Source organism: Gadus macrocephalus, chromosome 4 (genome assembly GCF_031168955.1).
Source record: "Gadus macrocephalus chromosome 4, ASM3116895v1".
NCBI classification, from domain to species: Eukaryota; Metazoa; Chordata; class Actinopteri; order Gadiformes; family Gadidae; genus Gadus; species Gadus macrocephalus.
The window spans coordinates 30,061,201-30,077,614 of record NC_082385.1 but is presented as its reverse complement, the minus strand read 5'-3'; the positions used below and the strand labels follow the sequence as shown (position 1 = coordinate 30,077,614).

The 16,414-nt window shown below is 42.7% G+C and overlaps 3 protein-coding genes across 3 annotated transcripts in view; all 3 read right to left on the bottom strand.

Moving 5' to 3' along the window:
* LOC132455191 (NACHT, LRR and PYD domains-containing protein 3-like) overlaps positions 1-16,414 on the bottom strand; it is a 381,632-nt gene that overhangs the window by 117,483 nt on the left and 247,735 nt on the right. The window lies entirely within an intron of this gene.
* LOC132455216 (E3 ubiquitin-protein ligase TRIM39-like) overlaps positions 1-16,414 on the bottom strand; it is a 50,586-nt gene that overhangs the window by 4,408 nt on the left and 29,764 nt on the right. The gene's annotated exons all lie outside the window — the stretch shown is intronic.
* Positions 510-1,656, bottom strand: LOC132455274 (zinc finger protein 782-like). The gene has a single exon (XM_060049110.1). It carries the CDS (start codon positions 1,652-1,654, stop codon positions 698-700), a length of 957 nt encoding a protein of 318 aa, XP_059905093.1. The 5' UTR covers positions 1,655-1,656; the 3' UTR covers positions 510-697.

The following is a 16,414-nucleotide window of genomic DNA, read 5'->3' as shown; positions in this document are numbered from 1 at the left end:
TGCAGAATCTTTTCACTTACGAATGAACACGGACGGCTATTTTTGCCAGCACGCTACCCTAGCCATATTATGGGCAACCATGTTCCCCTTGGCTGTGATTTGGACTTTGAATTCCTCGTAGGAATTCATAATACACCACGCACGCTCGATTCACTTTGCATAAGGGGGAGTCAAATGACGTGATAAACACACCTTTTATGTGAACGCGCATTGAACCTAAAGCGGAAAACCTGGTTCGACTAATTGAATCTAAAGTGAGTGTCGTGGAACCATTTAACTCTGACTGCGAGTTGCGTCTCTGTCGAACCAGGTTTTCCCAAGAAAGCCTGGGTATGTTCAGCGAGGTTCGTGGTATACTCCCCTCACATGTTTCCTTTGTATTTACCAACGATGTGAGAGTTTCCTAATATTTTGCTGTTAGAAGAGTCAGAGAAATAAGTTCTGTATCACACAGACATAAATTACTAAAATTAAAACAAAGCAAAACAAAGCGAATCAAAAAGCTGGAAAGTGTTTAATCCTGATAAAAAGAAAAACTAAAAGCCGTAATTTCGACAAATACCGGACAGAGGTCTCAATCAAAGCGCCCCGTTACCCTGTGTGAAAGCACCCCATTGCCCGTGTGCTTGAGCATGTGCACACTCAAATTGCTTGGGTCGCTGTAGCTGGCGTTGCAATGCACTAACAGGCAGGGCTTCTAACCGGAGTGAGTCCTCATGTGGATCTTCAGGGTGCCTTTCTGACTGAAGCGCATCGTGCATTGGTCACACTTGTAGGGCTTCTCGCCGGAGTGAGTCCTCATGTGGATCTTCAGGTTGCCTTTCACATTGAAGCCCTTCGTGCATTGGTCACACTTGTAGGGCTTCTCGCCGGTGTGAGTTCTCATGTGGATATTCAGGGTGCATTTCAGACTGAAGCCCTTTGTGCATCGGTCACACTTGTAGGGCTTCACCCCGGAGTGAGTCCTCATGTGAAGATTCAGGCTGCCTTTCTGACTGAAGCACTTCGTGCATTGGTCACACCTGTAGGGCTTCTCCCCAGAGTGAGTCGACATGTGGAACTTCAGGGTGCCTTTCAGACTGAAGCACTTCGTGCATTGGTCACACCTGTAGGGCTTCTCGCCGGTGTGAGTTCTCATGTGGATCTTCAGGTTGCTTGTCTGACTGAAGCGCTTCGTACATTGGTCACACTTGTAGGGCTTCTCACCGGAGTGAGTCCTCAGGTGGATCTCCAGGTCGCATTTCCGTTGGAAGCTCTTCGTGCATTGGTCACACCTGTAGGGCATCACCCCAAAGTGAGTCGACATGTGGAACTTCAGGGCGCGGCCTTGACTGAAGCGCTTCGGGCATTGGTCACACCTGTAGGGCTTCTCCCCAGTGTGAGTCCTCATGTGGATATTCAGCTGGCCTTTCTGACTGAAGCACTTCATGCATTGGTCACACTTGTAGGCCTTCTCGCCGGAGTGAGTTGTCATGTGGATATTCAGGTGGCTTGTCCGACTGAAGCGCTTCGTGCATTGGTCACACTTGTAGGGCTTCTCCCCAGAGTGAGTCATCATGTGGCGCGTCAGGATGCCTTTCAGACTGAAGCACTTCGTGCATTGGTCACACCTGTACGGCTTCTCGTCGTTGTGGGTCCTCATGGGGACGATCATGTTGGGAACAACCTTTCCACACAAGACACCGGGCCGGCCCTTGCGGCCGCCCCGATGCCCAGTCAGCTCCTCAAGGCGGACGAGCCGTACGCTGCAGTTCAGGCTCTTGGCCACGCTGTGGTCAGCGGACAGCGAGCTCAAGGACTCCAGTTCTGACGCGGCAAAGAGGGTGTCATGGCCGTCCACCGCCAGTGGGCGCTCCCCTTGTCCGTAAACGCTCAGGATGCGCAGCTCCCCGTTGTGACTTGACATGTGGGAGGAGCCACGGGCGTCCACACGCAGACTCTCCGAGGTGGCGCCGCGCTGCGTGCTGCAGTCTCTGATGTCATCGTCTTCTTCAGAGAGGAAAACAGAGAAAGTGATGTTTTTAATGAATCATTTTCACAAAGCTACACAGTATGTACTTTGTACAAACTTGTGTATTGGAAGATTTATATTTTGACATTCTAACTTCTATTTGTTGATTATGCATTTTCCTTGTCGCCCTTTGGATGGTCAACGGTTAAAGGCTCCTGCTGGGAAGGCAAAATCGAGTCATTCTCAGTTGATCAAGGTTGTTTTGTACATGCCTTTATCACTAGTAAGCTTGATTACTGCAATGGTCTCCTTACAGGTCTCCCAAAACAAACTGAGGAAGCTTCAGCTTGTTCAGAATGCTGCTGCTAGAGTTCTAACAAAGACCAAAAAATTTGATCATATTACACCAATTCTGAAATCGTTACATTGGCTTCCTGTAGGTCAGAGAATTGATTTTAAAATCATGTTGCTTACCTATAAATCCCTACATGGTTTAGGCCCAAAATATTTAACTGATATGCTTCCACTACATCAGCCTTTTAGACCACTAAGAAGCTCTGAGACCAATCTGTTAATTATCCCCAGAGTAAACACAAAACATGGGAAAGCAGGATTTAGTTACTACGCAACAAATAGCTGGAATAAACTCCCAGAGGATTTAAGACTTGCCCCAACTCTGAGCACCTTTAAAACAAGACTGAAGACTTTTATGTTTGCTATAGCTTTCTGCTAAATCTTTGCCTATATTTTCTATTTTAATACTAAAATGCCTTTTAACTTCTATTTTTTGCATATGTTTTTCTTTTACTTACCTATTATTTTATTTTATTGTATGACAATGTTTATATGAGAAGCACTTTGAGTCTGCCTTGTGTATGAAAAGTGCTAGATAAATAAAGTTGCCTTGCCTTGCCTTTTCTTGCATAGATGCAATGTGTATTACTAACCTACGGCGGGCATGCCTCCACCAATATCCTCTTCAAGCTTGATTGAAATGGTGTCTGGGGTCTGCTGCTTTCCACATAAAGAAGGAAACACACACAAGACATATTCTTTCATTTACACAGAATAGTTGTCAATCCCCACTACCAACAGAATAGGCGTTTTTACATTGCCAAGCTGGTTCGGTCGCGGCTTGGCACGCCCTGCAATTTCAATGTCTTGCCTTCGTATTTTTTTTTTTTATTCAAGACCCTCGCATGCAAGAATAAGTTCACATCTGAGTGTAGGCTAAAACGCGATTAACTATTTACAAGTGAAAAATGGTAACATATTCTTTATTTTGCTAACCACAGGATCCTCGCAGCGACTGGACCAGTGGGAGGAGCCAGGGGCGACCACACCCAGAATCTCTGAGGTGGCGCCACACTGAGTGCCACGGTCGACAAAGGCATCGCAGTCTTCTGCAGACGGAGAAAAAAAGTAAAAAATTATTGTTTTGATACATTATTTGCATAAAGGGATGCATTGTGTATTTGTACACGTGAAAGAAACTCTTTAAATGTATGCAACATTGACACAGAGGGTTTCAAATGTGTACTGCTGACAAAGATTCACAGTTTTGGAGAGGGACGTCACCTCCAGCCCCCTCCTCCCTAGACTCAAAGCTGAAGTGGTTGGCCAGGTTAAGGACGCTCAACAAACACCAGCGCAAAGTGATCTGATCACAATATGACATGCCAGGCAAGCGCAATAATTCTATTTCGACACTAAAAAGCAACGTGTCCTTCCCTCTAAGCCATTGCTTTCAAACTCGCGGCCCGCGGGCCAATTGCGGCCCGCCGGACGATATTTTGTGGCCCCCTACATGACAAAGTTTAGTCACTTTTTCTTTTTTTTGCTGAGTCGCTGCGCTTGCCCAGGGGCCTAATTTATAAAGCTTGCCGCGCACAAAAAACCTTGCATAAGACGGAGGTGAAATGTACGTAAGCCAATGGTATGGCTTCTCCCAAGTGTGTGTGCGCTGGAGATACGCCCTTCTCTCCCGTGTGAATCCTCTGATGTATTTCGAGCTTACTGAAGCATCTGAAACTAACCGCTTAGCAACCGAGTTCCTCAAGTTGTGGAGCTTCATATCCCTGAGCATGAAATGTGCGTCAGTTTTTCTCACTGCAAACGTTGGTAGGCTATTTATAGAAAATGTCTATGTTTTGACATGTTAGATTGCATTTTATAACTGCATTGGCCTGGATATGTCGGTAGGTGTGTGTGTGTGTGTGTGTGTGTGTGTGTGTGCGCGTGCTTGTCTTCCTGTGTGTCCAGTGGGAGAGGAAATATCAACGGTGTGAAAGAGTGTTTTGTATCAAGTTGAGGCCGACACATATTGATTGAAATTTATATATCATGAGATAAAATCACGTAATACATTTAGGAAATTATTACATGCATCTCCTCTCAAAAATATTCGACCCTGGAAGTTTAAACGAATCAGTTTCTCTGCCGCAATCATCTACGCACCTAGGGCTTTTTTTTTTTTTTTTTTTGTGTTTAAATGATGAACAGATGAAGAGCAGCAGTGATCAGGAGGAGTAGGCAAGAAAAGCCATATGTTCAGAAAGACAGTTCATGTTCTAAAGAAGGTTCATGTTTTAAAGAGCCGTTCATGTTCAAAAGAGCCATTCATGTTCAAAAATGCATTCATGTTTCAGAACCGTTAATAGCAAAGCTTGAGAAGACTGCATATTTGTACTTTATTGTGGCATACTTGATGCGGCCCAGCCTCACCCAGACTGTACCTCCAGCGGCCTCCAGGTAAGTTGAGTTTGAGACCCCTGCTCTAAGCTGATCAGCTAACATTCATGCATTATGAATTCATTGATGTTTGAGAATGATAAACCAGCTCATGTGGCATCTGTCAAACCCTTCTGGGCTCTTGACTGATTCCATCTTCGAAATGCAACTCCCAAGTTTAACTTGTGTTTTAGCAGGGCGCTGGTCATGATGCTTTTCCAAAGAGGACCAGGCTTTTTAGCGCAGGTAGAAACAAGTACATTCTCAGTTTATCAAGGTTGTTTTCTTGCATGGATGCAATGTGTATTACTAACCTACGGCGGGCAAGCCTCCACCAATATCCTCTTCAAGCTTGATTGAAATGGTGTCTGGGGTCTGCTGCTTTCCACATAAAGAAGGAAACACACACAAGACATATTCTTTCATTTTCACAGAATAGTTGTCAATCCCCACTACCGACAGATAAGGCGTTTTTACACTGCCAAGCTGGTTCGGTCATGGCTTGGCACGCCCTGCAATTTCAATGTCTTGCCTGCGTATTTTTTTTTTTTGATTCAAGACCCTCGCATGTAAGAATGAGTTCACATCTGAGTGTAGGCTAAAACACGATTAACTATTTACAAGTGAAAAATTGTAACATATTCTTTATTTTGCTAACCACCAGTTCCTCGCAGCGACTGGACCAGTGAGAGGAGCCAGGGGCGACCACACCCAGAATCTCTGAGGTGGCGCCACACTGAGTGCCACGGTCTACAAAGGCATCGCAGTCTTCTGCAGACGGAGAAAAAAAGGAACAATTAATTGTTTTGGTACATTATTTGCATAAAGGGAGGCATTGTGTATTTGTACACGTGAAAGAAACTCTTTAAATGTATGTAACATTGACACAGAGGGTTTAAAATGTGTACTGCTGACAAAGATTCACAGTTTTGGAGAGGGACGTCACCTCCAGCACCCTCCTCCCTAGACTCAAAGCTGAAGTGGTTGGCCAGGTTAAGGACACTCAACGAACACCAGCGCAAAGTGATCTAATCACAACATGACAAGCGAGGCAAGCGCAATAATTCTATTTGGACACTAAAAGGCAACAACGTGTCCTTCCCTCTAACCTGATCAGCTAACATTCATATATTATGAATCCATTGATTGTTTGAGAATGATAAACCAGCTCATGTGGCATCGGGCTTGAAACCCTTCTGGGCTCTTGACTGATTCCATCTATGAAATGCAACTCCCAAGTTTGACTCGTGTTTTAGCAGGGCGCTGGTCATGATGCTTTTCCAAAGAGGACCAGGCATTTTGGCGCAGATATAATCTAGCATCAGCCTAGAATCTATGCTGCCAAGAATCTACTACATCAAAGAACAAAAATACTCAATGAGGAAAGTACACACCTTCACTTTTAAAATGGGGCTGCAAAGTCTTTACGGATAGCTGTGTGCCTACAAATACGCGTTTCCAGGTGCTCTGTCTGGCAGGCAACATCCCTTGAGAGAAGCTGCTGAATGCAAGCACTTGATGGGCTGGCCTGCGTAGAGAGAACAAAGTAAAATCAGTACTCAGTTTTTTATATTGTATAGTCCAGCAGCAAGTTGTAAGAAGATATAAGATAAGCATGTTTAGTGAATTACATTAGCCTAATACTTAAAATTAGTTATATGAAATGATATTACATCATTGATTTGTTTTCATATTTTAAAGTTCATCTCATCAACTCAATACCATGACATCAAGCTCTGCAGAAATCTGCTAATAACCCTTTGATTTGAATCAGGTGTGAAGGGGAAAACATGCCTATAATAGTGCGTTCCAGGTACACTTTTTTGCCCGTAAATAACCAGCTATAACTGGGAGTACAAGAGGGTAGAAGGGTGCGAAAACACGGGTTCCCAGGAACGCACCATATGTATTTAGGATTAGTTTAACAGGTCAATCTCTTCAGTAAAACGCTAGAACTACTGCAGTCCAGTGGCCGGTAGAATACAGTTGTATTCGTTTGTTGTATGGTGAGCAGACATTGTTATACATTGCATTCCCTTGGTATCCAAGCAGTAGAGATCAGTGCCTGTAGCCCCTTTGTTGAATTGTGCCCATTCTCGTATAATGCCCCGGCCTTGCTTGCTGAGGTGCACACTCGAGTTACAGTGCGTGTATTTATAGTTATGAATGGGCGGCAATGTATTAGTCCACTGTCCTTTCTCTATAATAGGTCCATGGTATTTACACACATAACACCGTAACATTAGCGACAGTAACTTGGCTGTTAGCTGTAGCGCTAATGCTAAACCATATACAGTACAGCAACACAATGATATGGCGTTAGTTAACTTACTTTTTCGAGGTTTGTAGCTGAACCGAGGAGAGTTGGTACTGATCCAGACTTGATTTTCAGACGTTGAGCAAGTCCAGCTCTGTATTGGCCCAAGTTGAGGAAGCAGTCGTCAGTGAAATGTTTGGCGCTGCCGTGTTCTAGCAACGGGACGGCCATACGTTCCTGACCTCATCTGACTCCCGCGCTGCGTTTGTATCCAGTGGGCGTGGCCTATGACGTATTGGCTCCGGCTTCTTCATCCGTCTGATGCTGCTATCAGAGCCCGTCTCTCTCATATTAGACATTCTCTGCTGCTATCCATTTTGATGGTAGGCTGGTACGAACCAGGCCCCCAGGATAGGCGCTTACTTCCGCAATCCACCAGTGCTCAGAGGCCAAGCCTGGTATTGCAGCTGTTTAAGCTGGCAGTGGACGGGGGTCCGTCATTTCATGTGGCCCAGAAGTAGATATCGCCGTCCACTCCAATACAAGTGGGGAACAGGATTGTGTCTCCGCAAAAAATGTCTGGATATCAATCAAAGGCTCATAATTATCTTTCTACCCTGTTCTAAAAAAAAATAAGTTTTTTCTTTTCAAAACGCCTCCTCAAGCGTTTTATTAGCAGTTGATGTTGGGTGGGCAGCTGAAAGGAGTCGTACTGAAACAAACGGCTCCTTGCTATGGACCTATTTTGAAGTGCACGGCTCCATTAACTTCCGAATTAAATTAAATTCCGAATTAACTTCCATTAACTCCATTAACTTCCAAAATCTGAGATTTGTCCTTTTACTTAACATGAATGGCGTTGAACACGGATATATAACACACATATCATTGAAATAGCTGTAACAGGCACGGACATATTGATTACCTGAATGATTATGGGAGACCTAAGTAATTTTCATAATATTGTTAATCGTCTAATATTAACATTTCAGTTGCGTTGGTAGGTATTTCATTTTCATTTGCTTGTTTAGCTATATATGACAGGGTTATGGTTAGCTATGTATGACAGTTGACAATGTTGGTGTATTACAATTCATTATTTGGGTCGGCTACTCCAACTTCGTTGCTGGTAGATATGTAAACATTTACTTTTATATAAATTATTGATTGCATTTTTCGTAAATAGTTAGTTGGAAGGAATCTGTTTCTTAAGCAATAACATTGAACTGAATTTTTTAGCATTTTTCGTAAATAGTTAGTTGGAAGGAATCTGTTTCTTAAGCAATAACATTTAACTGAATTTTTTAGGCCTACATACGTTTACAATGTTACTATGGTATTATATGGAGCAATCTTACATATTTATGAAGTTTCCAGATCAATAAAGTTCTATCTCTTTTTATTTGAACTGCCTGTATGTCCTCTTGATTATAGTATTACAGTGTGTACCTTGGTTATCAGCTATCATAGAATGGTGTCCAAATGGCTGCATGTGTAAGAAATAGGATTTGAACCAAGTAAGGAACATGTAAGTTACACAATAATGACGTTTTTGGGCATGTAGTGTTGTGGATTAATCGAGATTTAAAACACTTAGACTAATTCAAGAGCGAGAGAGAGAAATGAAATCGAGGGGTCCGGAGCAAGAATTGACAAAAGACTTTATCGTGCAGAAAAACAACAACGACAACAGCCTGAGTGGGTTTGCAAAGTCACTGTCGTTCACAAACTGCGGCGTCTTTTTATACACACAAACAGAGCAGCTTCTCCTTGAGGTGTCTGCCTCCACTCAGTCATAAATCCATCTTAACCTGAATGGTCAGCAAATAGACAACAAATGGTCAACAAAGATAGCCCAAAACACAAGGCTGAGGTCAGCATGCCTTATCCCCGTAGCGTCCTGCTCCTTTTTAGGGGCACCATCTGTTCTGAACCCAGACACCCAGGCCCCGTGTGTTTCTCCACTATTAGACACACAGACCTCATAATAATCATGGTTTACCATAGAATATACTCCTTAATTTCTACCACACATCCCCCCTTTTTTGTAAGATAAGATCACAACAAAAACATAACAGTCGTTTAGGCCATATTTTGCACTACATTTGATCATCATTAAAAACCTTTAAGCATGTTCAGGAATCTCAACCTGTATAATTCTCAGGATTTTAAACCTGTTTAAGGCAAAAAGATCTATCAAATGTTTAACCAGAATTCACACATAACATAGTATTTTCAGCATGCATTGAAAATTAGCATTTCAGAATATATGACAAAAAATATGAAACTCAGAAAAATAACATTTCAAAAAATGAGTAAATAATAGAAATTAAAAAACTAAGATTGTCAACAAGCTTGCATAGACTTGGATAGCTCTGATTATCGTCATGTACCGGTATACTATATAAACGTGGGGGGTTTGGGCATCGTGGTTGTTGCTTCTGTTTGCAGCCACCAGCCCTGAAACCCATTAGTCCAATGTCCATTTGTTCAAACTGTCCGAAATGGTTGTGGTTCACATGGAGAGGTCGCCAGTTAAGAAAATAGGACCTCCTTCTGATGTCAGATTCTCACAGTTCGGTCTCCTCTCTAGATTCACTCCAATCTATCTCCCCATAGAGCATCCTCTCCCAGTCACCCGACTCCTCTAGGTTGTTCATCGCAAGTGTGAATGATCCATCTGGGGCAGTGTTATTTGGAATGAAGGTGCAACCCATTTCACCTATAAGAGCACAAACTCCCCCCTTTTCTGCTAAAAGCCAATCTAAAGCCTGTCTGTTCTGCCAAGCCACAGCTTTAAGAAGTATATATTCTCTCATATTCAATTTATACTTTCTGTTATAGCCCCATGCATCCCTGACGTTACTGTTAAACACCATTTCATTGGATTAACTTGGATATTTACTTCACACCGATTCTTCCTGTGCACATGTTCACGATTCTGGTGGAAGGTTAATGCACATAACGGTTGGTTATCCGACATAACAGTAAACACAAATTCATTAATTTGGTCTCGCGGTGGTATCTGAGCATATAAGACTATTTTCCCTTTCTTGTTGACTATTCCTGAGTGAGTTGGGGCCGGATTGTCCTGTGTTTCTCTTAGGCTTCCTTCAGTACCAGCCCCTGATTCCTGGCTCTTCCAGGTCTGTGTTGTCTCCGTGGTTTCATCCTTCCTCGGGGTCTGTGCTTGTGCCAGCGGAATCTGGCACAACCCGTAAAGGATCAGAAACAGGCTCCCCATTTTCAGCAACATCATGTTGCTGAATCTCTTGGCTCGACTGGATCTGGTCCTGGGGCAGCTGGTCAGCCCCACGTGTGTCTGCGTCTGGCTCCTCCTCCTCACTCCTCACGTGCAGTGGTTGAGATGATACCACGTGGCACTTCCTTCCACTTGGATGGCTGTTGGTGTTGCGTTGGTGACTTTGTATGGTCCTTCTCTCCTGGGTTTGTTTGTTCCACTTTCTCCTGAAGACTCTGATGTACAAGTGGTCACCCGGCTCCACCCCCCTTGGTGGCTCCTTCTCCAACTCTGGAACTCTGTCTTTCTCCTGTTAGTAAATAAGCCTGTGTATGCCAGTTAGTTGTCCCATATAGCGTCTTAATTCAGTTTCCAATTGTTCCAATGGAGGTCCTTTGTGAGGCCCTCGAATGACAGGCGAAGGCATGGGTTGACCCGTAAACATTTCATGCGGGGTTAGATGCGTCGTTCTGTTAGTTTTTCATACGATAACTCATTAGTGTCAGTCGTAGTGCATTAGTCCTTTAATTTAGTACACAAATTTAATTTTGTTAATCTTTGTCTTAAGCGTCCGATTCCTCTCTCCACCATACCTTGTGGTTTGAGGAATGTAGACACAGCCTAATCTTTGTTTGACATGCAGATGTTAAATCACTTGTTTGATTGTTTTCTGAATAAACGCTGCTCTGTTGCCTGAGCTAATTTGTGACGGAATTCCAAACCTTGGCATGACTTCTCTAGTCAGAACCTTGATTACCGTAACCGCACTTTGGTCTTCTGATGGGACTGCTTCTACCCATCTGTTGAACACTGTTTTTTCAAATATTTCACACTCATTTAGCTGGATGTTAATCATTGTTTGCAAGTATGGTGAAGAAAAACCTTGTTTTCAAATTTTTTCTAATTCTCCTCAATACCTCCCCCCTTGCGCAATGGTCAAAGCCATGCGCAGTAAATGATAAGCAAATCTAATAACGCCGTTGGTGCAACCAACGTCGAAACGTGTAACCTTAAGCATCAGCAAACTGAAACCAATCTTTTGGGAAGGGAAATCGAAACCTGTATGTTCAAATCCAAAGCCCAATATGGGTGGGTTTACCATCAGCCGCCTGAAACCACGCTGTTCCAAAGTCATGCACTAAACCGAAAAAACGTACATGCATTAGTGGCCTTCTATACCACAAAGGAAAAATTAAATAAAATAAAAACGCGACATGCCCCGTTCCAAGACCACTTCTGCTGCCATAGCTGACATATCTGACTCCTGTTCCCCCTCCACCTTTCATCAGCCGGCTTTTCCTATGATGGTTGCAGTCCGTCACTCCATGATCAAGTGAGCCAGTGCTCACAGTGACTCTGCCAAGTAATCGTGACTGTGCCTGAATTAGGTTGTCCCGGGCTTCAAGGTGGGATCTTACCCGTCGTTGGCTAACCAGCCTTCCATACTGGCTTATTGCAGGATGCCGTACCTGGGATACGATCAATCCCCACCTATATGGTGGTATAGATCGCAAAGTGGAGGGATGGAGACAGAGTCATCAGCCGCATCTGCCTTATGCAACCATATGTGTGCGTAATGAATACAAATCAGGGCGACTATAAAACAAAAGATAATTTATCAGAGTTAAAATTATTAAAGTGTTGCAGCAGTATTAGTGGCATTTGAAGGTAAACCCACTACTTCCGAATCCAATTTGACAACATAGCACGTATGACTCCTTCCCAGCAGATGTGGCGTCAACCCACCTACTGTCCTTTACTAGGGAGATGTGAAAGAAAACAAAAATCACAATATTAAAACTTGCATTTTCAATATTGCGCGACTCACTTTTGTCTTAACCATTACTCAAAATCATAATTCTCTTCATAATCCTACCCGATTGCCCTTCACTATCTATTTAAATTGAACGACCTAATTAAACCTTTTATTCTACCTATTTATTTTGAATGACATGTCATTGTGGATAACCTAAATTAGAAATTTGGATAACGTTTTATCATACTTATTCGGTCTAATTTTTAAGTATTGCCGATTGTTTTTTCTAAATTATAAGATCACTTTTAATATATTGTCTATTACTTATCATAATCTCGAGGGAAATATTTTATTTGTGTTGTTATCTTGGCACCTAGACCTCGTCAGGTCCAAGCACCAAAATAACATCCACCTATCCACGCAGAGTCCATGGGTTGGGTCTGCTCCTCTTTTGTTGAGTCATTTTACCCTGGCGCCATTGAACCCATTGACTCCTGTGGAGTGTGGTGTGCAGACAATTTTTTAACGCTAATTGCTCATGTTTTGGAGTCTAAATAATTATTCCTAAATCCTGTAATCACCATTTGACTTGCTCAGGGACACATCAACACTCAGCTAGGAGAGATGGGGATCGAACCAGCAACCCTTTGGTTACTAGCCAACTGCTCTACCTCCTGAGCTAAACGACCCCAGCCACCTCTCCGCTGATTTATTACCTCCGGGTCGGTCCGCATCCGCCCTTTTTGCTTTCTATACATTCCACTCCCTTCTCCAAACACCTTCTCTCTCTGATCCAACCCGTTGTCTCACCAGTGCTCTGTGTACCAAGATGTAATGATATATACCACATGATATTCCGACGCGATGGAGAGTCTCCAAGAGCCACAGAATCACCAATCCCAGCGGTGGTTCTAGGTTTTTTCTAAAACAGTGGACATGGGTTACATACAGGAACCAATTACAGAGTACATCCAAATGCATAAATCATGTATTAGGCACAATGCAAATTCAATCTCTTTCTCTCTGTTGTCTCTCTGTCCAGCCCCCACCTGCGGGTTTTTTCATTACTTACGTTCCTTCTCTCTAACTTTCTTTACTTCTCTTTATCTACTTCCTTTGCTTTCACAAATCTCCATAACCATTTTCACTTTCAGTAATCCTTTCCTTTCCTTTCTGGTTTATTCGTTTTTTGGACACTCTCCAAAACTAGATTTATTAATCTTAAAAAGGCCATCGAAAGATATGAATCTCCCCAAAGAAAATTCTAACCGGAAAGCCTTCTCCAATCTCATCGTCACTTCTCGTTGCCAATCTACACACTCTTCCTCTTCTCTGTCTCACTCTTCACAAATCACTTCATCTGTCCCCTCTAACTCAACTCAATGCTAACTCTTACTCACTCACTCACTCACTCACTCACTCACTCACTCACTCACTCACTCACTCACTCACTCACTCACTCACTCACTCACTCACTCACTCACTCACTCACTCACTCACTCACTCACTCACTCACATATACAACTTAAAATACGAATTCACCGATTCTCATCCTTGGAGCTGTCATAGGCATTAACTGCGTGTGTTCCGAGAATCCTAAAGTTTTGGTGAATTTTCCTGCCATGGGGAGGTGAGAGGCATAATTTGGACCTACGCAAGTGTAAGTGGCTCCAGTGTAGTGTGGGCCATCATTGGCGTGCCTCTATAATTTATCAGAACCTGCAGTACTGGTTCCTCATCAGCTTGTTTTGTGATTGCTACAAGCTGACCCTCCCTTGTGTGTTACATTTATTATCTCCTTCATCTAGTGTGACTTCCCCTTTCGATTCTACGTTGCCTTTTAGCAATGGGTGCAATGATACTAATTTGTGCAGCGGTGGCTCAACCTTCAGAGGCAATGGTTGAGCCTTGTTGTTATTAGCTATTATTTCTCCCGCCACTCTCTGTAATGTTCGCCATCTCTCTCCTTCCTCTAAGAACAAAGCTAGCACTAACCTTTCCCTGTCTTTCTTCGCTAAGGCCGTTTTTCCACTTCTGTTATCTATGTAATTCCTTATTACTACCTCCATGTCTCGATACATTATTGGATCAAAAGTCCCTCCCATGGGCCATATAGTACCTGCTGCTTCTGTCCTTTCTTCCCAGTTCTCAGAGATCTTTTTCATCTCACCTTTGAGCAATAGACGGTCTCTACTCAAAATCTCTACCGCTGTTGGTGCCATTTTTAATTATTACTTTATTACCTTATTTATTTTTTCTGAATTACACTATTTATTAATACAATTTATTTGAGTTTATTCTACTAGTTAGTTTAAATACTTTACTATCTCTAAGCTACAAACGTGAACTCCCCCCAAGCGCTCGTCTCTCTCCCAAAGATTGGAATGTAGCCCCCACCCTTTACTGCTACCAATTACCAACTCTGCCTTGCAGGCTCCTGCTCGACCCCTGTGTGTTTGCTCGTGCACGTGCAGTTAGTCAGCGCGGTGATGTCAAAGAGGATTTACACATTTATTCAGTACTTCAACAAATTAACTATTCTCTATCCGTCTAATTTATTTATGATTATCAACTAATTTAAACAAATTAACTATTCTCTGTCCACCTAATTTATTTATGACAGAATCAACAACAACAAAAAATGAACCGGGTCGTAAAAACCTCCGAGGACTTAATCCTAACACGACTTAAATACAGACAATAAGCCGGTTCATACAATTTCTTTATCTTATATTGAAAAATGTCCGAATTGTTTGTAATCAATTACAAATACAAGGTTGACCGAGCGTAGAAACTGGCCTTTTGATTAAAACATGAACAGTCAAGTACTCCAAATCTGTGCTACTCAACCTGAACTTAAAATAAAATCCCTTTTCCCTCATAATGCCAACATCAGAATTAAAATTCACTCAATCGATCCGAGATCAGAAAGCTGTTCAATCGGCCCAAAATAAGAGAAAATTCACTCAGTTGATCCAAGATCAGGAAACTGTTCAATCGGCCCAAAATAAAAGAGAGAGAGTTCACTAAATCGATCCAAGATCAGAAGACTGTTCAATTGGCCCAAAATAAAAGAAACTCACTCAATCGATGTTTCGCACAACCAGTCTATTCCTTCAAAATAATGGCTAATCACATACACACTCGACCAGATTACGAACAAACAAGAGACTCCTTCAAAATACCAACTCAAACGGTACTCCAATCAAGAACCTTATCTATTCAAAAGTGCGAGAATCTGCTTTCTCAAAAATGCCAACACCGGAACTAGTCGACATCCCAAACAGACCTCTAAAATAAAAATGAATTCATCAACGGCAATGAATTCCAACAGACAAGAAACTTATCTATTCAAAAGTGCGAGAATCTGCTTTCTCAAAAATGCCAACACCGGAACTAGTCGACATCCCAAACAGACCTCTAAAATAAAAATGAATTCATCAACGGCAATGAATTCCAACAGACAAGAAACTTATCTATTCAAAAGTGCGAGAATCTGCTTTCTCAAAAATGCCAACACCGGAACTAGTCGACATCCCAAACAGACCTCTAAAATAAAAATGAATTCATCAACGGCAATGAATTCCAACTCAGCTCTCTGAGATTCTCTCAAACATCCAACAGGCACTTCAATCGACCTGCGGACCTGTTACTGTCCTATTGGAACTTTCCCACTAATTCGATCCTCTAGAAAACAGCCACAGGACTTTATAAAAAGTCAATTTAAACAAAACACTGCACTGTCCTTCCTTCCTCCAGAAGACAGCCACAGGATTTGACAGAAGACCTATTTAAACAAAACACCAAAACACCAAATAACAACAACTCGTTTACTCGTTTCAAAATAGGGAATCACAATGCGTCTTGGTCATTTAAAACCACAGCGCCTAGGGCATATGTGCGCGCACACGTCAATCTCTTCCGGAGCTCCCGTCTCTCTCACTCGCTCGTTTATCTATAATTTTAGTTCGTTTGATCAAAGAGACACTTTACCTGCTGCTCGGCGTTCAGACGGGGCAAGAACAGATCAAACGACTCTATCCTATATATGGCAAGAAAACTTACCCTTGAGCTCTGGTCGTATGATCCGTTCGCGTCCCGTCCTCTGGCCCGGCAGCTGACGAGTCCCTATTTCATCCTGTTCGTGACGCCAAATTATGTTGTGGATTAATCGAGATTTAAAACACTTAGACTAATTCAAGAGCGAGAGAGAGAAATGAAATCGAGGGGTCCGGAGCAAGAATTGACAAAAGACTTTATCGTGCAGAAAAACAACAACGACAACAGCCTGAGTGGGTTTGCAAAGTCACTGTCGTTCACAAACTGCGGCGTCTTTTTATACACACAAACAGAGCAGCTTCTCCTTGAGGTGTCTGCCTCCACTCAGTCATAAATCCATCTTAACCTGAATGGTCAGCAAATAGACAACAAATGGTCAACAAAGATAGCCCAAAACACAAGGCTGAGGTCAGCATGCCT